Source organism: Oncorhynchus tshawytscha, linkage group LG09 (assembly GCF_018296145.1).
Source record: "Oncorhynchus tshawytscha isolate Ot180627B linkage group LG09, Otsh_v2.0, whole genome shotgun sequence".
In the NCBI taxonomy this organism is placed as follows: Eukaryota; Metazoa; Chordata; class Actinopteri; order Salmoniformes; family Salmonidae; genus Oncorhynchus; species Oncorhynchus tshawytscha.
The window spans coordinates 45,859,467-45,880,510 of record NC_056437.1 but is presented as its reverse complement, the minus strand read 5'-3'; the positions used below and the strand labels follow the sequence as shown (position 1 = coordinate 45,880,510).

Below are 21,044 nucleotides of genomic sequence, written 5' to 3'. Positions count from 1 at the left end.
ATGAGGAGGCCTTTTTTTCAGACTCCTCATCAATGGGTCCGGAGCTGACAGCCAGTCAAGAAGAGGGGTCAAAGTACACGTTGAGGAAACCGACAAAGTTCCTGAATGAGACCAAGAGGAAAAAAGTTAATCTTGAGGCTTTTTTTTCTGATCCGAGAAAGTTTATAAGATCAGTACATGCTATGACAAATGAGGGGCATGGTGTCCTCTCACCCAGGAAACGGTTTAGGTTGAGGAAGTGGGTCACAACAGTGCGTAAGGGTCTACCTTCAGACTTTTTTAGATGTATAGTTTCTTTCTGGCACTGGGGCTTTCTGAGCTTTGCTGTTGGTCTCTTTCTTTGCTGGCGCCAGAGTTGCGGGGTGTTGGGTGAATATGTAAAACAAAAAATAGTACAGGTGTTGTTTCTGCAGGAGACTCATAGTGATGTGGTGAATGAAGTGGAAAGGGGAACGTGTGTTAAGCCATGGGACAAATTTTAGTGCAGGGGTGGCAGTCCTTTTTGTACTGGGTCTGTCTGTAAATATTTGCTCCTCAAAAGAGGTGTGTAGGGGTAGGTTGCTTGTTCTAAAAGCAGAAATTAACAACATAGGTTCATCCACATTTATAAAGACAAAACCAAACACAGGGAGAGAGAAGGGTGTTCTATTTGGTTGTCTTAGACAGGAACTCTCACAGGTAGCACCTGAGGAGACGCTGGTGGTCGGCGGGGACTGGAACTGTACAATTTTACGAAATACAGAAATGGGGAAGAGCCTCATTCAGTGTCAGTGTGAGTGTTAAGGGACATCATTAATAATCAGTTCGACCTAGTGGATGTTTGGAGAACTAAACATCCCAACACAAGACGGTATACATGGTGAAGGTTTTTTGGGGCTAGGGTGAGTGCAGCCTGACTTGATCGTTTTTACGTGTCCAGGAATCGAAGCAATAGGCTATTGGGCGCTACCATTCTCCTGGTGGGATTTTCGGATCATCACATAACCATGGCTTGACTGTCTATTTCACCAGGGCCTCGGCAGGCATCCTATTGGAAGTTTAATGTAAAGCTCTTACAAGAGGCCACTTTTTGCTCAGGTTTCCAGACTTTTTGGGAAATGTGGGGGTAGCGAAGAGAGGAGTATGAGTCTCTGAGTCAATGGTGGGATGTGGGGAAAGTCCAAATTCAACTTTTCTGTCAACAGTATACAGCTCTCTCATCCTCAGAGGCTAGGAGAGTATTGGGGGAACTCGAGCGTAGTATTAGTGAGATGGAGGTAGAGATGATGGGGCAAGGCAGTGTAGTCCTCTACGCTAATTTAGCTAAATTACGTAGGGGCCTGGGCAGTTTTTTCCAGGTTAAAGCAAAGGGAGAACTTGTAAGAGCTAGGTTCTCCATGCTCAAGGAGATGGATGCTCCCAGCTCCTTCTTATTTGGTTTGGAAAGACAGAGCGGTGAAGCCAAAGGTATGCATTGTCTACGGCTGTCTGATGGGCGGGTGACCTCTGTGGTGGGCGGGTGTTGTTCTTAATCAGGGACATGTTGGACTTGTTGAGAGGTTCTAATGTGAACTTTGGACTGGTCTCTTTAGATCAAGAGAAGGCTTTTGATAGAGTGGACCATGAGTATCTGTTTAATGTGATGTCTGGTTTTGGGTTTGTGGAAAGGTTTTAGACCTTTCTGAAGATGTTGTATGCTAGGGCGTCATGTTGTGGAGGTGGGCTCGGTAGGCCATTCTGGGTGAGACGGGGCATTAGAGAAGGATGCCCTCTATTGGGTCAGTTATATACACTTGAGCCTTTTTTGGCCCTGCTACGCAGGAGACTGCAGGGAGTGTGCTGGACAGGTATGGGTGTGGTGACAGGCATAGCTGTGTCAGCGTATGCAGATTATGTTTCTGTGATGGTCAGGATATGCAGGCACTAGAGACAAGGGAGCTTCATCAGCTAAGGTAAACTGGGTCAAGAGCAAAGCTCTGTTTTGGGGGGATAGCGCCCCTCTGCTTCCAGGGGGTTTGCAGGGGGGTTGTGAAGGGCTTAAAATGTTGGGGGTGTACCTGGGCTCGGAGAGGTGGGTCAGGAAGAACTGGGAGGGGCTGTCACAGGCAGTGGTGTCAAGACTGGCCAGATGGAGGTGGTTCCTGTCCCAAGTGACATATAGAGGGAGGGTGCTGATAATCAACAACCTGGTGGCATCTTCCCTGTGTCAAAAACTGGCTGTCCTCAACCCAGACCTGCAACGCAAGCTGGTGGACTCGCTCTGGTCGGGCCATCACTGGCTGAGGGCGGCAGTGTTGTACATGACCGTCCATGAAGGAGGACTGGCTCTGATGGATCTGGAGAGCAGTGGTTGCTTTTCGACTAAAGGCGGTGCAGAGACTGCTGTACCATACTGACGTCGGCTGGAGGGAACCAGCATGCGCGCTGCTGAGGAGAGCTGGCAGATTAGGGTTGGACCGGCAGCTATTCCTCATTAGGCTAGAGGGGCTGAGTACAACAGATCTCTCTGATTTTACTCTGCAGTGCAGAGGGCCTGGCAGCTGCTAAGGCCCACATGAGAAGGGGGTGTGGAGCCTGGGCTGTGGGTGTGGGAGGAGCCTATCTTCCACAACCCAGCCATCCCTTTGAGATCGGTTCAGTCGGCCACCTTGCATAGGCGACTGATGGCAGTGGGTTTACAAAGGCTGGGTGACCTGCAACTGCTGGGAGAGGAGGGATGGAAAACCCCAAAGTCCTGGCACAACAAACAGTAATAATGTCTCTTAGGCTGCTGGAGAGATTCCTGGAGAAGGTCCAGGAGGCACTGTCTGAACCGGTAAGGGTGGTGTTTGAGCGGCCAAATGGGGAGGGGCCACCAATGTTTCCACCACTGCAGGTGACGGCTGAGACTGGGGACTGGCATGGGGGTCTGGAGGATTGTTAGATTTTGACACTCCGAGCCAGGGGGAGTTTGAGGTGGGTGGGAGGTAAAGCCCTCTACAACCTCTGCATTAAAGTGAGGAACATTAGGAGCATAACAGGAGTGAAGGCACATCAGTGGCAGGGGGTATGTAGGCAGGAGAGTATGGTGGGTTTTAGATGGAGATTTATTATAAGGGGGGGAGGGTGGTGAGGTTTTAATAAAAATGAGAATGTTTCATTAAAGAAAGACAAAATGTCTAACGGGTGTCGTCGGAAGGATGAGACCAAGGCGCAGCGTTCTTTGAGTTCCACATCATTTATTAACGTTTTGAAACTTTAGAAAAGACAAAACAATAAAGAATACAACGACAAACTACCTGCACACACTACCTGCACACAAACAAAGAACAAGATCCCACACAGAAGGAGGGAAAGGGCTGCCTGAGTATGGTCCCCAATCAGAGACAACGATAGACAGCTGCCTCTGATTGGGAACCACACTCCGACAGAAACAAGGAAACAAAAAACTTAGAATTCCCACCCAAATCACACCCTGATCAAACCAAAATAGAGACATTAAAAGGCTCTTTAAGGTCTGGGCATGACAAAGTCACAAGTCTCTCTCTCTTTCTCTCTCTCTCAATTCATTTTAAGGGCTTTATTGGCATGGGAAACATATGTTAACATTGCCAAACCAAGTGAAGTAGAAAAAAAACAATAGTGAAATTAACAATACAAATCAACAGTAAATATTACACTCACAAAAGTTCCAAAAGAATAAAAACATTTCAAATATTATGTGCAAATAGTTAAAAGTACAGAAGAGAAGATAAATAAACATAATTTACAATGATGATTATTTTTCACTGGTTTCCCTTTTCTTGTGGCAACAGGTCACAAATCTTGCTGCTGTGACGGCACACTGTGCTATTTCACCCAATAGATATGGGAGTTTATCTTAATTGGGTTTGTTTTCAAATTCTTTGTGGGTCTATGTGATCTGAGGGAAATATGTACCTCTAATATGGTCATACATTTGGCAGGAGGTTAGGAAGTGCAGCTCAGTTTCCACCTCATTTTGTGGGAAGTGTGCGCACAGCCTGTCTTCTCTTGAGAGCCAGGTCTAACTATGGCAGCCTTTCTCAATAGCAAAGCTATGCTCATTGAGTCTGTACAAAGTCAAAGCTTTCCTTAATTTTGGGTCAGTCACAGTGGTCAGGTATTCTGCCACTGTGTACTCTCCGTTTAGAGCCAAATAGCATTCTGGTTTGCTCTGGGTTTAAAAAAAATGATTTCCAATGTGCCAAGTAATTATCTTTTTGTTGTCTCATGATTCGGTTGGGTCTAATTGTGTTGCTGTCCTGGGGCTCTGTGGGGTCTGTTTGTGTTTGTGAACAGAGCCCCAGGACCAGCCCCAGACCAGCTTGCTTCGGGGACTCTTCTCCAGGTTCTCTGTAGGTGATGGCTTTGTTACGGAAGGTTTGGGAATCGCTTCCTTTTAGGTGGTTGTAGAATTTAACGTCTCTTTTCTGGATTTTGATAATTAGAGGGTATCGGCCTAATTCATCGGCCTAATGCATTATTTCGTGTTTTAAGTTGTACATGGAGGATATATTTGCAGAATTCTGCACGCTGAGTCTCAATTTGGTCTCATTTTGTGAATTTTTGGTTGGTTAACAGACCCCAGACCTCACAACCATAAAGGGCAATGGGTTCTATAACTGATTCAAGTATTTTTAGCCAGATCCTAATTGGCATATTGAATTTTATGTTCCTTTTGATGGCATAGAAGGCCCTTCTTGCCTTGTCTCTCAGATCGTTCACAGCTTTGTGGAAGTTACCTGTGGTGCTGATGTTTAGGCCTATATGTATAGGCCTGTATGTATAGTTTTTTTGTGTGCTCTGTTTCATCAGACCAGAGGAAATTGCTACAAAAAGTACGATCGTTTTCCCAATGTGCAGTTGCAAACTGTAGTCTGGCTGTTTTAAGGCAGTTTTGGAGCAGTGACTTCTTCCTTGCAGGTTATGTCGATATAGGACTTGTTTTACTGTGGATATAGATACTTTTGTACCTGTTTCCTCCGGCATCTTCACAAGGTCCTTTGCTGTTGTTCTGGGGTTGATTTACACTTTTCGCACCAAAGTACGTTTAGCTCTAGGAGACCGAATGAGTCTCCTTCCTGAGTGGTATGGCGGCTGCGTGGTCCCATGGTGTTTATATTTGCATACTATTGTTTGTACAGATGAACGTGGTACCTTCAGGCATTTGGAAATTGTTCCCAAGGATGAACCAGACTTGTGGAGGTCTACAATTTCAGGTCTTGGCTGATTTCTTTTGATTTTCCCCTGATGTCAAGCAAAGCGCACAAAGTTTGAAGGTAGGTCTTGAAATACATCCACAGGTACATCTCCAATTGACTCAAATGATGTCAATGAGCCTATCAGAAGCCTCAAGCCATGACATCCTTTTCTGGAATTTTCCAAGCTGTTTAAAAGCACTGTCAACTTTGTGTATGTAAACTTCCCACTAGAATTGTGATACAGTGAATTATAAGTGAAATAATCTGTCTGTAAACAATTTGTTGGAAGAATGACTTGTCATGCACAAAGTAGATGTCTTAACCTATCACTCCCTGGCCTGAGTTATCTTTGTTTTCTTTATTATTTTGGTTAGGTCAGGCTGTGACATGGGGAATTATGTTTAGCCTGGTCTAGGGGTTTTGCATGTTTATGGGGTGTATTATAGTCTAGGTGTTTATGTAAGTCTATGGTTGCCTAGATTGGTTCTCAATTAGAGGCTGGTGTTTATCGTTGTCTCTGATTGGGAACCATATTTAGGCAGCCATGTTCTTTGGGTATTTTGTGGGTGGTTGTCTTCTGTCTTTGTGTCTTTGCACCAGATAGGACTGTTTCGGTTTTCACATTTGTTATTTTGTAGTGTTCTCATGTATGGTCTGTATTAAACATGTTGAACTCTAACCACGCTGCATTTTGGTCCTCCTCTCCTTCAACGGAAGAAAAACGTTACATAACCGACTTGCCAAAACTATAGTTTGTTAATTAACAACAACATTTGTGGAGTGGTTGAAAAACAAGTTTTAATGACTCCAACCTAAGTGTATGTAAACTTCTGACTTCAACTGTAGGTGCTGCTGTAGGCCCTACTTGGTTGAGGACAGAAGCACCAGATCATCAGCAAACAGTAGACATTTGACTTCATATCCTAGTAAGGTGAGGTCGGGTGCTACAGATTGTTCTAATGCCCTCTCCAATTCCTTGATATATATATGTTGAAGAGGTTGGGTCTCTCTCTCTCGCTCGCTCGCTCTCTCTCTCTCTCATTGCTTTTATAGGCCAAATAGAGATGTGTGCTCTAGAGTTCATCTGTGTAGATGGGAGAACCTTCCAGAAGGACAACCACCTCTGCAGCACTCCACCAATCAGGCCTTTATGGTAAAGTGGCCAGAAGGAAGCCACTCCTCAGTAAAAGGCCCATGTCAGCCTGCTTGGCATGTGCCAAAAGGCACCTAAAGATTCTCAGACCATGATACACAAGATTTTCTGGTCTGAAACCAAGTTGAACTATTTGGCCTGAATGCCAAGTGTCACGTTTGGAGGAAACCTGGCACCATTTTTCAGCAGCAGGGACTTTGAGACGAGTCAGGATTGAGGCAAAGATTAACAGAGCAGAGAGATCCTTGATGAAAACCTGCTCCAGAGTGCTCAGGACATCAGACTGGGACAATGGTTCACCTTCCAACAGAACAACGATCGTAAGCACACAGCCAAGACAATGCAGGAGTGGCTTCGGGACAAGTCTCTGAATGTCCTGGAGTGGCCCAGCCAGAGCCCGGACTTGAACCCAATCTAATATTTCTGGAGAGACCTGAAAATAGCTGTGCAGCAAAGCTCCCCATCCAACCTGAGATTGAGAGGATCTGCAGCGAAGAATGGGAGAAACTCTCAAAATGCAGGTGTCCTAAGATTGTAGCGTCATAACCAAGAAGACAGGCCTAATCGCTGCCAAAGGTGCTTCAACAAAGTATTGAGTAAAGGATCTGAATACTTATGTAAATGTGATATTTCAGTTTATTTTGTATATAAATTAGCAAAAAAATCTATTACCTGTTTTCGCTTTGTCATTATGGGGTATTGCGTGTAGATTGATGACGAATAAAAAACTAAATGTAATCCATTTTAGAATAACGCTGTAACAAAATGTGGAAGAAGTCAAGGGGTCGGAATACTTTCCCAAAGGCACTGTATGTACGGTCTGAAACGAGTGGTGAATGATGGTGGCTTGTGCTATGTGGTCAAATCAGTAAATTGGTAGCTGCAAGGCAGTCAGCAACTATGTTGTGTTAGGTGTAGTGCTCAACACCTGTGGGACACAACACTGTGGAAATGTGTGCAGCATGGTAACAATACAATTCAGCTAGGATGTAAGTGTTGGTGGCATTGGTTTAAGTGAAGTAAGTAAGCCTTGTCCAGAATGGACCATGGGGAAGGAGCCTATGTCCTTATTCTGTGAGGCAGTTTGGTATACAAGTACACACCCTGGACAGGATGCTAGTCTATCACAAGACCTTATCCCTAATCCATCTCTTTAATGCTGAGTGCCAAGCAGAGGCATTGAGTTCCGTTTTTGGAGTCTGACTCAACCAGGGATCCAAACCCCAACCTTCCAATCTCAGGGTGAACAAACTAACCACAAGGCCACTGAGTTGGTGCATTGGTTTTAGTGAGGGATTCACTAATTGTGATGCAGCTGTGTGGGTGGGTGGATTTGTACATGGGAGTAAAGTCTATTCATCAATATCACCAAAACAGAGATCAATCAACCTGGACAGGGTGTACCACACACACACAGACACACACACACACACCCTCCCCACCCCGCCTATGCATGCACAGACACTGCACACTCTCTCTCACATGGGCCCATTGATTATGTGAGGTGCAGTGTTAGCTGTGGCTGGGGCTGCTGACCTGTTTGTGCAGTGGACTAGAAGGCTGACGGATGCTGTTTCAGGGTCACTGCTGGTGTGGGATGGTACAAAATGGACCTTTCAATCTGGACAGCCTGAGCCCTGTATGTCAGTCAGCAACAACATGTATGCCACTGCAGTTCAGACATAACTACAGACTTATAACTGTAGCATAGACATACAGCTACAGACGTACAGTACGAGTGGCGGACCTCATGAGAGCCAGTTTCATCATAGCGCTTGATGGTTTTTGCGACTGCACTTGAAGAAGCTTTCAAAGTTCTTGAAAAGTTCCGCATTGACTGACCTTCATGTCTTAAAGTAATAATGGACTGTCGTTTCTCTTTGCTTATTTGAGCAGTTCTTGGTCTTTTACCAAATAGGGCTATCTTCGGTATGTCACCCCTACCTTGTCATAACACAACTGTTTGGCTTAAACACATTAAGAAGGAATTAAATTCCACAAGTTAACTTTTAACAAGGCACACCTGTTAATTGAAATGCATTCCAGGTGATTACCTCATGATGCTGGTTGAGAGAATGCCAAAGGTGTGCAAAGCTCTCTAACTTTTGACTGGTACTGTATAATGGAGAGTGTGGAGTAGAGTGTAGTGCCTCCACTGTATACTCTCCCAGGGTTGGTTTGATTTAGGCCCTTTAAGGAGGTCAGTCTGACTGTGTGTGTGTGTGTGTGTGTGTTATTGCTAGTGTTTCTCTCTAAGGTGAAGTTGATTGCTATAAACACCCCCCTCTGCTTTGTGACACTTTCCCTCCTTCTCCCCCCTCTTCCTCTCTCTTTCTCCGGAGCTTGTCTGGGCTGTGTAGTCAATACACTCTCTGTCCTTTTCTCCGGGTAGACAAAAGGAGAGAAACAGCATTAGAGATAGAGAAAGTGGGAGAACAGAAAGCAGATTGAGCCTTACCTGTTCATTGTGTTCCACACAGTCCTCTCCTTTTAGGGTCTTCTTGTATGTGTGTTCTGTGTGTTTGTGTGCTTTCTCCCTCTGTGTGTGTATGTTTCACACTGGCTTCCTTTCATTGAATTCATTGCAGCCCAGTCTAGTTATAAACCAATGGCCACAGGGACAGACAGCTCTGTTTACACGGTGTCCAACAGTGCCATATCACTCACAGGAATACAGAGATCTATCTCCACCTAAAGACATCCTTTAGGTGGAGCAGGGATGGTGAGCAGGGATTGCGCCGACAGAGATGGTCGCCTCGGTTCATGTTCTTAGGAAACTATGCAGTATTTTTTAAATATTTTTATGTATTCTTACACTGTTAGCCCAGGAAATCTTAAGTCTTATTACATACAGCCGGGAAGAACTATTGGATATAAGAGCAACGTCAACTTACCAACATTACAACCAGGAATATGACTTTCCCGAAGCGGATCCTCTGTTTGGACCACCACCCATTACAATGGATCGGATCCCAGTAGGCGACGCAAAACAACTGCGCCGCAGAAGGGGCAGACAGAACAGTTTTCTGGTCAGGCTCCGTAGACGGTCACAACATTCACCGCTCCCGAGTACACTACTCGACAATGTCCAGTCTCTTGACAACAAGGTAGATGAAATTCGAGCAAGGTTGCCTTCCAGAGAGACATCAGAGATTGTAACATTCTCTGTTTCACGGAAACAATGCTCACTAGGGAGTCGATACAGCCCGGTTTCTTCACGCATTGCGCCGACAGAAACAAACATCTCTCTGGTAAGAAGAAGGGTGGGGGTGTTTCCTTATGATTAACGAGTCGTGGTGTGATCGTAACAACATGCAGTAACTCAAATCCTTTAGTTCACCTGACCTAGAATTCCTTCCAATCAAATGTCGACCGCATTATCTACCAATCTTAGATTATAATCACAGTCGTGTGTATCCCCCCCAAGCAGACACCTCGACGGCCCTGAAAGAACTTCATTGGACTCTATGTAAACTGGAAACCACATATCCTGAGGCTGTATTGTAGCTGGGAATTTTAACAAGGCTAATCTGAAAACAAGGCTCCATAAATTTTATCAGCATATCGAATGCGCGGCCCGGGCTGGCAAAATTCTGGATCATTTTGTTGCTCCCAGCCTATAAACAGAAATTAAAACAGGAAACGCCCATGCTCAGGTCTGTTCAACGCTGGTCTGACCAATCTGATTCCACACTCCAAGATTGCTTCGATCACATGGACAGGGATATGTTCCGGATAGCCTCAGACAACAACATTGATGTATACGCTGATTCCGTGAGCGAGTTTATTAGCAAGTGCATCAGTGATTTTGTACCCACGGTAACAATTAAAACCTGCCCCAACCAGAAACGGTGGATTGATGGCAGCTTTCGCGCAGAACTGAAAACGCAAACCACTGCTTTTAATCATGGCAAGGCGACTGGAAACATGACAGAATACAAACAGTGTAGCTATTCCCTCAGCAAGGCAATCAAACAAGCTAATCGTCAGTATAGAGACAAAATAGAGTCTCAATTCAACGGCTTAGATACGAGAGGTATGTGGCAGGGTCTACAGTCAATCACGGACTACAAAAAGAAAACCAGCCCCGTCGCGGACCCCGATGTCTTGCTCCCAGACAAACTAAACAACTTCTTTGCTCGCTTTGAGGACAATACAGTGCCACTGACATGGCCAACTACGAAAACCTGCGGGTTCTCCTTCACCGCAGTCAACGTGAGTAAAACATTTAAACGTGTTAACCCTTGCAAGGCTGCCGGCCCAGACGGCATCCCACAAGCGTCCTCAGAGCATGCGCAGACAAGCTGGTGTTTACGGACATATTCAATCAGTCCCTATCCCAGTCTGCTGTTCCCACATGCTTCAAGAGGGCCACCATTGTTCCTGTTCCCAAGAAAGCTAAGGTAACTGAGCTAAATTACTATCGCCCCGTAGCACTCACTTCCGTCATTATGAAGTGCTTTGAGAGACTAGTCAAGTATCTTATCACCTCCACCCTACCTGACACCCTAAACCCACTCCAATTTGCTTACCGCCCCAATAGGTCCACAGACGACGCAATAGGAATCACACTGCACACTGCCCTAACCCATCTGGACAAGAGGAATACCTATGTAAGAATGCTGTTCATCGATTACAGCTCAGCATTTAACACCTTAGTACCCTCCAAACTCGTCATTAAGCTCGAGACCCTGGGTCTCGACCCCACCCTGTGCAACTAGGTCCCGGACTTTCTGATGAGCCGCCCCCAGGTGGTGAAGGTAGGAAACAACATCTCCACCCCACTGATCCTCAACACTGGGCCCCCACAAGGGTGCCTTTTTAGCCCCCTCCTTTACTCCCTGTTCACCCATGACTGCGTGGCGATGCACGCCTCCAACACAATCATCAAGTTTGCAGACGACACTACAGTGGTAGGCTTGATTACCAACAACAACGACACGGCCTACAGGGAGGAGGTGAGGGCCCTCGGAGTGTGGTGTCAGGAAAATAACCTCTCACTCAACATCAACAAAACAAAGGAGATGATCATGGACTTCAGGAAACAGCAGAGGGAACACCCTTTTATCCACATCGACAGGACAGTAGTGGAGAAGGTGCAAAGTTTCATCTTCCTCAGCGTACACATCACGGACAAACTGAAATGGTCCACCCACACAGACAGCGTGGTGAAGAAGGCGCAACAGCGCCTCTTCAACCTCAGGAGGCTGAAGAAATTTGGCATGTCACCAAAAACACTCAAACTTTCACAGATGCACAATCGAGAGCATCCTGTTGGGCTGTATCACCGCCCGTTATGGCAACTGCTCCGCCCACAACCGTAAGGTTCTCCAGAGGGTAGTGATGTCTGCACAACGCATCACCGGGGGAAATTACCTGTCCTCCAGGACATCTACACCACTCGATGTCACAGGAAGACCAAAAAGATAATCAATGACAACAACCACTGCTTGTTCACCCCGTTATCATCCAGAAGGTGAGGTCAGTACAGGTGCATCAAAGCTGGGACCAAGAGACTGAAAAACAGCTTCTATCTCAAAACAGCTTCAAGGCCATCAGACTGTTAAACAGCCATCACTAACATTGAGTGGCTGCTTCCAACATACTGACTCAAACCTCTAGCCACTTTAATAATAAAAAATTGGATGTAATAAATGTATCACTAGTCACTTTAAACAATGCCACTTTATATAATGTTTACATACCATACGTTACTCATACGTATATACTGTACTCTATACCATCTACTGCATCTTGCCTATGCCGTTTGGCCATCGCTCATCCATATATTTATATGTACATATTCTTATTAATTCCTTTACACTTGTGTGTATAAGGTAGTTGTTGTGAAATTGTTAGATTACTTGTTAGATATTACTGCATGGTCGGAACTAGAAGCACAAGCATTTCACTACACTCGCATTAACATCTGTTAACCATGTGTATGTGACCAATAACATTTGATTTGATTTTGATTTGATTATCCCTCACAGGAATGCACGAGATCGACATCCACCTAAAAGCATATCCCTCACAGAATACAGAGAGATCTATCTCCACCTAAAGGCATATCCCTCACAGAATACAGAGAGATCTATCTCCACCTAAAGGCATATCCCTCATCTCGCTCCATAGCCAATGTGGGTTGTGTCCCAATTGGCACCCTATTGCCTTTGTCTCGCTACGTTTGACCAGAGAATAGGGTGCCATTTGGGACGCACACATGGAGTTCTGCTATAATGATACGATGGTGGCTGTGTGTGTTGTGTGAGATGTTGTTGATATTGTAGCTCGTCTTTTTTTATTGGAAATAACAGCAGGCTGCTCGTTAGTGGTTCTGTTCATTTCCGGGGAGGGAGAGAAAGCGAGAGAGAGCTGGAGAGGGAGAAACAGAGAGTGAGATGGAGGAAAAGGGAGAGAGACAGGACAACTGGACAGTCTGAGCCCTGTGTTAGTCAGCAACAACATGTTTGTCACTGCAGCTTAGACCTAACTACAGACATTTAACTGTAGACAGAGGGGGGAAAGACAGAGAAAGAGGGGGAGCGAGAGAGAGCAGGGGATAGAGAGAATGAAAGAATAGACAGAGACAGCGTGATGAATGATGTACAGTATTTATGTTTGCAAAGTGCTAACCTCTGCTTATATTTATTTATCCTATATTTATTATGACATGGGAAGTAGGCAAAGGCAGGTCGGGGACAGGCGAGAGTTCATAAACCAGGTCAGAGTTCAAACAGTACCAGACATTAGGCAGTCTCAAGGTCAGGCCAGGCAGGGGTCAGAAACCAGATACGAGTCCAAAACAGGACAAGGGGATAGGCAGGCTGGTAGTCATAACAGGCAGTGGGGTCAGGCAGGCGGGTTTGGAGTCAGTACAGGCAAGGGTCGAAACCAGGAGGACTAGAAACAAACACTGAGACTGGGGAAAAAAGGAGCAAGGAAAACCGCTGGTTGACTTGGCAAACAAGACAAACTGGCACAGGGATATATACACTGGGGAGAGACAGGAAACACAGGGATATATACACTGGGGATGATAAGCGACACCTGGAGGGGATGGAAACAGTCACAAGGACAAGTGAACCAGATCAGGGTGTGACACTGCTGGACATGTGGCCACGAATTGGACTGTTTTTTTTCTTTACTTCTTTATGCGTTTCAGCCAATCAGTTGTGTTGGGACAAGGTAGGAGTGGTATACAGAAGGTAGCCCTATTTGGTAAAAGACCAAGTCCATATTATGGCAAGAACAGCTCAAATAAACAAAGAGAAATGACAGTCCATTTTTTTATATATATTTTTTTATTTCACCTTTATTTAACCAGGTAGGCTAGTTGAGAACAAGTTCTCATTTGCAACTGCGACCTGGCCAAGATAAAGCATAGCAGTGTGACCAGACAACACAGAGTTACACACGGAGTAAACAATTAACAAGTCAATAACACAGTAGAATTTCTTTTAAAGAGTCTATATACATTGTGTGCAAAAGGCATGAGGAGGTAGGCGAATAATTACAATTTTGCAGATTAACACTGGAGTGATAAATGATCAGATGGTCATGTACAGGTAGAGATATTGGTGTGCAAAAGAGAAGAAAAGTAAATAAATAAAAACAGTATGGGGATGAGGTAGGTAAAAATGGGTGGGCTATTTACCGATAGACTATGTACAGCTGCAGCGATCGGTTAGCTGCTCAGATAGCAGATGTTTGAAGTTGGTGAGGGAGATAAAAGCCCCAACTTCAGCGATTTTTGCAATTCGTTCCAGTCACAGGCAGCAGAGAACTGGTACGAAAGGCAGCCAAATGAGGTGTTGGCTTTAGGGATGATCAGTGAGATACACCTGCTGGAGCGCGTGCTGCGGGTGGGTGTTGCCATCGTGACCAGTGAACTGAGATAAGGCGGAGCTTTACCTAGCATGGACTTGTAGATGACCTGGAGCCAGTGGGTCTGGTGACGAATATGTAGCGAGGGCCAGCCGACTAGAGCATACAAGTCGCAGTGGTGGGTGGTATAAGGTGCTTTAGTGACAAAACGGATGGCACTGTGATAAACTGCATCCAGTTTGCTGAGTAGAGTGTTGGAAGCTATTTTGTAGATGACATCGCCGAAGTCGAGGATCGGTAGGATAGTCAGTTTTACTAGGGTAAGTTTGGCAGCGTGAGTGAAGGAGGCTTTGTTGCGGAATAGAAAGCTGACTCTTGATTTTCGATTGGAGATGTTTGATATGAGTCTGGAAGGAGAGTTTACAGTCTAGCCAGACACCTAGGTACTTATAGATGTCCACATATTCAAGGTCGGAACCATCCAGGGTGGTGATGCTAGTCAGGCGTGCGGGTGCAGGCAGCGAACGGTTGAAAAGCATGCATTTGGTTTTACTAGCGTTTAAGAGCAGTTGGAGGCCACGGAAGGAGTGTTGTATGGCATTGAAGCTTGTTTGGAGGTTAGATAGCACAGTGTCCAAGGACGGGCCGGAAGTATATAGAATGGTGTTGTCTGTGTAGAGGTGGATAAGGGAATCGCCCGCAGCAAGAGCAACATCATTGATATATACAGAGAAAAGAGTCGGCCCGAGAATTGAACCCTGTGGCACCCCCATAGAGACTGCCAGAGGACCGGACAGCATGCCCTCCGATTTGACACACTGAACTCTGTCTGCAAAGTAGTTGGTGAACCAGGCACGGCAGTCATCAGAAAAACCGAGGCTACTGAGTCTGCCGATAAGAATATGGTTATTGACAGAGTCGAAAGCCTTGGCAAGGTCGATGAAGACGGCTGCACAGTACTGTCTTTTATCGATGGCGGTTATGATATCGTTTAGTACCTTGAGCGTGGCTGAGGTGCACCCGTGACCGGCTCGGAAACCAGATTGCACAGAGGAGAAGGTACGGTGGGATTTGAGATGGTCAGTGACCTGTTTGTTGACTTGGCTTTCGAAGACCTTCGATAGGCAGGGCAGGATGAATATAGGTCTGTAACAGTTTGGGTCCAGGGTGTCTCCCCCTTTGAAGAGAGGGATGACTGCGGCAGCTTTCCAATCCTTGGGGATCTCAGACGATATGAAAGAGAGGTTGAACAGGCTGGTAATAGGGGTTGCGACAATGGCGGCGGATAGTTTCAGAAATCGATGGTCCAGATTGTCAAGCCCAGCTGATTTGTACAGGTCCAGGTTTTGCAGCTCTTTCAGAACATCTGCGATCTGGATTTGGGTAAAGGAGATCCTGGAGAGGCTTGGGCGAGTAGCTGCGGGGGGGGGGCGGAGCTGTTGGCCAAGGTTGGAGTAGCCAGGCGGGTGGCATGGCCAGCCGTTGAGAAATGCTTGTTGAAGTTTTCGATAATCATGGATTTATCGGTGGTGACCGTGTTACCTAGCCTCAGTGCAGTGGACAGCTGGGAGGAGGTGCTCTTGTTCTCCATGGACTTCACAGTGTCCCAGAACTTTTTGGAGTTGGAGCTACAGGATGCAAATTTCTGCCTGAAGAAGCTGGCCTTAGCTTTCCTGACTGTCTGCGTGTATTGGTTCCTGACTTCGCTGAACAGTTGCATATCGCGGGGATTATTCGATCCATCATTACTTTAAGACATGAAGTTCAGTCAATATGCCAAGAACTTTGAAAGTTTCTTCAAGTGCAGTCGCAAAAACCATCCAGCACTATGATGAAACTGGCTCTCATGAGGACCTCCACAGGAAAGGAAGACCCAGAGTTACCTCTGCTGCAGAGGATAGGTTCATTACAGTTAACTGCCCCTCAGATTGCAGCCCAAATAACTGCTTCACAGAGTTCAAGTAACAGACAGATGTCAACATCAACTGATCAGAGGACACTGTGTGAATCAGGCCTTCACGGTCGAATTGCTGCAAAGAAACCACTACTAAAGTACACCAATAAGAAAATGAAATTGCTTGGGCCAAGAAACACAAGCAATGGACATTTAGACAGGTGGAAATCTGTCCTTTGTTCTGAAGAGTTGAAATTTGAGATTTTTGGTTCCAACCACCGTGTCTTTGTGAGATGTAGAGTAGGTGAACGGGTGATCACCGTATGTGGTTCCCACTATGAAGCATGGAGGAGGAGGTGTGATGGTGAGACGGGTGCTTTGCTGGTGACACTGTCAGTGATTTATTTTGATTTGAAGGCACACCTAACCAGCATTGCTACCACTATAAGGGCACAGGGCGAGTCCCAGATGCAGACATGGGAGGCAGATGGTTCGGGTCACTGATATTTATTATAATCCAACGGGCAGGCAAGAGAATGGTTGTGGACAGGCAAAAAAATCATAAGGTCAGAGTTCAGGAGGAACAGAGTGGCAGGCAGGCTCGAGGTCAGGGCAGGCAGTATGGTCAGGCAGGCGGGTTCAGAGTCAAGGCAGGCAAGGGTCAAAACCGGGAGGACTAGCAAAAGAGATAAGAAAAGACAGGAGCACGGAAACACACGCTGGTTGACTTGACAAGATGAGACGAACTGCCAACAGACAAACAGGGAACACCGGAATAAATACCCAGGGACTAATGGGAAAAACCAGTGACACCTGGAGGTGGATGGAGACATTCACAAAGACAGGTGAAACAGATCAGTGTGTGATAACCACAGCATTCTGCAGCGATACGCCATCCCATCTAGTTTGCGCTTAGTGGGACTATCATTTGTTTTTCAACAGGACAATGCACACCTCCAGGCTGTGTAAGGGCTATTTGACCAAGAAGGAGAGTGATGGAATGCTGCATCAGATGACCTGGCCTCCACAATCACCCGAACTCAACCCAAGTGAGATGGTTTGGGATGAGCTGGACGGCAGAGTGAAGGAAAAGCAGCCAAAGTGCTCAGCATATGTAGGAACTCCTTCAAGACTGTTGGAAAAACATTCCAGGCAAAGCTGGTTGAGAGAATGACAAAAGTGTGCAAAGCTGTCATCAAGGCAAATGGTGACTACTTTGAAGAATCTAAAATAAAAATATATTTTAATTTAACACTTTTTTGTTTACTACATGATTCCATATGTGTTATTTCACAGTTTTGATGTCTTTATTATTATTCTACAATGTAGAAAATAGTACAAATAAAGAAAAACCCTTGAGTGAGTCTGTGTCCAAACTTTTGACTGGTACTGTATGTGGCGTTTAGGTGTGTTTACCCTCCACTGGATGCAGCACACAATGTTACATGATGAGTGTTAGGCTACAAATTGATGCAACGCAACACAGTGCGCTGGCACAGTGTATGTTGGTGCTCAATTTCTCCTACATGACTGGGACATGAAAGCCTTGATGGTGTGCAAATCACTCTCTGCTTCAGGAGAGATGGAGAATGAGAGTTGCATAGAGTTGCGAGACAGTAGTGGTTGGTTTTAGCGTGTTCGCTTCTAGCGTGTTGACACATCTACACGTCGTTGTTATGACTAACGGTTTGTAGAACAAATGGAGGAAGAAACTCAGAAGGCATCAAAGCCGGGGTTTTCTCTCTCTGCTCTTTCTATCTCACTTTCTTCTTGTCCCTCTCTCCCTCTCCTCTACATCATCTTCTTCAGCCCTAGGTGTTCACAAGCTGCAAAGAGAGGGACTCCCAACAACACTGGAACTCTACGAAAAAATAAGGCTGTCAAACCCAGCGTAGCAACAATAAAAGAACCACCAAAAAAAACATGTTTATCTGTTCCCTTTATAATGGAACAGTTCAAACGCTTTGAACACACTTTTTACCCATGTGCCATTCTTTCATTTAGGCACTCGCCGTGCACGAAGACGTCAGCATAACCGTTCATTATGGTGTGTTTTTTAAGCACACACAAACACACACACACCACAAGGCACAAGCAATTATAGCATCAGTGCTCGAGACACCAAGGCGCCTTAAGCAGAAACTGCAGTGTGAATGTAAAGACTTATAACTAATAGTTTTTTATTTTAAAGCCGGTGTGTTTGTCTCCTACAGGTCATATCTTATCACAATACCCACTGGTTTATTAGCAGATAGAGAGAGAGGTGACGAAAGGAGGTAGAGAGACTCATTAAACTAGAAATCATGTTTTAAGATGGAAATTTGATATTTTGTGGATGTTTTGGGTAGTTGTTATTCCATAGGCAACAAAGGGCTTCTCTTGTAGGGATTTGAATGCGTTGGTGAACTATCTGTAATGTCTCTCTCTCTCTACCACTGTCTGCTTTCTGTACTCGCCGTCTATTCTTACATGCACCATTTCTCCCTTTAAGAGATTCAAATGTTTAGTAAACTAATTTAGTAACTAACTTATCTCTCTTTCTCTCTCTCTCTCTCTCATCCCCCCTTCCATACCTCCTCCACAGTCTGCTCGCAGTACTCGCGGGGCGTATTCGCCATCTTTGGCCTGTACGACAAGCGCTCGGTGCACACGCTGACGTCGTTCTGCGGGGCGCTGCACATCTCCCTCATCACGCCCAGCTTCCCCACCGAGGGAGAGAGCCAGTTCACGCTGCAGCTTCGGCCCTCCATCCGCGGAGCGCTGCTCTCGCTACTCGATCACTACGACTGGAACAAGTTTGTCTTCCTCTACGATACGGACCGGGGTAAGTACTTACATTTGTGTGTGTTGATGTGTATGATGACGTTTACCTTTTTTTTCTTCTTTTTTTGAATTTTTACCCCCTTTTTCTCCCCAATTTCGTAGTATCCAATTATTCGTAGTTACTATCTTGTCTCATCGCTACAACTCCCATACGTGCTCGGGAGAGACAAAGGTCGAAAATCTTGCATCCTCAGAAACACAACCCAACCAAGCCACACTGCTTCTTAACACAGCGCGCATCCAACCCGGAAGCCAGCCGCACCAATGTGTCGGAGGAAACACCGTGCACCTGGCGACCTTGGTTAGCGCGCACTGCGCCCGGACCGCCACAGGAGTCGCTGGTGCGTGATGAGACAAGGATATCCCTACCGGCCAATCCCTCCCTAACCTCCCTAACACTAGGCCAATTGTGCGTCGCCCCACGGACCTCCCAGTCTTGGCTGGCTGCGACAGAGCCTAGGCGCGAACCCAGAGTCTCTGGTGGCACAGCTGGCGCTGCAATGCAGGCCCCTGACGTGTACCTTTTAAGTCTTAATGCAATCAGGAAGTTGCTCCACTGTGTATGATTACATCATACTACTGAATTAACCTTTAAGTTTGTCACTGACAGTGGTAAGTCATTGTAATGATACTTAATAATTTATTGGATTTATACACTGATTGTACAAAACCATACAAATACTGCTCTTTTCACCGTCATTGTAAATAAGAATTTGTTCTTAACTGACTTAGTTAAATAAAAAAAATAAAAAATATAAATTCCCCGACAAAGACTGACCAATTGAATCCAGGTGAAAGCTATGATCCCTTACTGATGTCACCTGTTAAATCCACTTCAATCAGTGTAGATGAAGGGGAGGAGACAGGTTAAAGAAGGAATTTTAAGCCTTGAGACAATTGAGACATGAATTGTGTGTACAAGGGGGGAATAGGCAAGAGAAAAGATTTAAGTGACTTTTAAGTTTGTCAAGAACTGCAACCCTGCTGGGTTTTTCACGCTCAACAGTTTCCTGTGTGTATCAAGAATGGTCCACCGCCCAAAGGACATCCAGCCAACTTGACACAACTGAAGCACTGGGGTCAACATGGGCCAGCATCCCTGTGGAACGCTTTCAACACCTTGTAGAGTCCATGCCCTGATGAATTGAGGCTGTTCTGGGGGGGTGCAACTCAATATCAGGAAGTTGTTCCTAATGTTTTGTACACTCAATGTATAGCGCTTCAAAGCTTTTCCAGTACCTCAAAGTGCTATACATAGTAAATGGAGAGATGGAAATTATATTTAAAGGTCACAGGTGTATGTTGATGTCGTAACCTTGGGGGGGTACATTAAATTGACTTGTGGGAAGGATTTGCCAAGGGCACCGGGTGTTGCAGGTCACTGTCCCATAGGCACTTGTAAATCGGAAAAGAGTGAATAGGTGCAATTCAGAGGCCATAGTAAAGTCACAACCATATTACTTATAGCGGTCCAATTCTTTCAGATTCTCACGCCGTAAAGGGCCATTGGAAGGAGAAATGGAGGCTGTGCTTATATTGATTAGAAGGGAGTTATAATAGACTTAGAGACTTAGAGAGTGAATAACAGTACTTATGTTGTCGCATAGGAATGAGAGGCTAAGAGACAGTGGATGAGGTGCCTTTGCTTCCAGTGGAGGCGTGGGTTTGAATCCCACTTCTGACACCATGGGTGTTTCTCAATATTTATACTACCGTACTCCACACTCTCCTGCACCGAGTGCATTCTCCGAAGATGTTTTCTTGAGTCCGTTCTTGTGAGGACAAGAGTATGGAGAGCGCATAAAACATTACATTTGAGAAGCACTCGCACTCCCCCTACTGTATTGCCTCACCTCCCATTCACTGAACTTTCTTCCAGCCAGGACAATGACAATAGAGACGAAACAAGATATACACAAAGCATATTGTTTAACTTCATAATTATCAGCTAGCTACATGTGAATCGTAATGGTCTAACTAGCTAAATGACCAAAGGACCTTAAACTAATGTTATTCCCTGTAGATGTCAATTTTTTGTGGGTAGCTAGCTACCACTTCTTAATGGCTAGCTAGCTAGCCAGTTGACCCTATTGCCTTACTATGGACATACCCATTCACTGAACCTTCTTCCAGCCAGGACAATGGCAAGAGACAAAACAAGATATGC

At 45.5% G+C, this 21,044-nt stretch overlaps 1 protein-coding gene across 7 annotated transcripts in view; it reads left to right on the top strand.

Annotated features, from left to right (window-relative positions):
- LOC112258042 (glutamate receptor 4) overlaps nucleotides 1-21,044 on the top strand; it is a 176,005-nt gene that overhangs the window by 64,988 nt on the left and 89,973 nt on the right. For all 7 annotated transcript variants that reach the window (XR_006084100.1, XM_042326951.1, XM_042326950.1 and 4 more), the window contains one exon: nucleotides 18,639-18,878. Coding sequence is in view for 5 of the 7 variants with exons in the window: in XM_042326951.1 (XP_042182885.1) it covers nucleotides 18,639-18,878 (240 nt within the window). In the remaining 2 variants the exon portion in view is untranslated. The remainder of the gene's footprint in view (nucleotides 1-18,638; nucleotides 18,879-21,044) is intronic.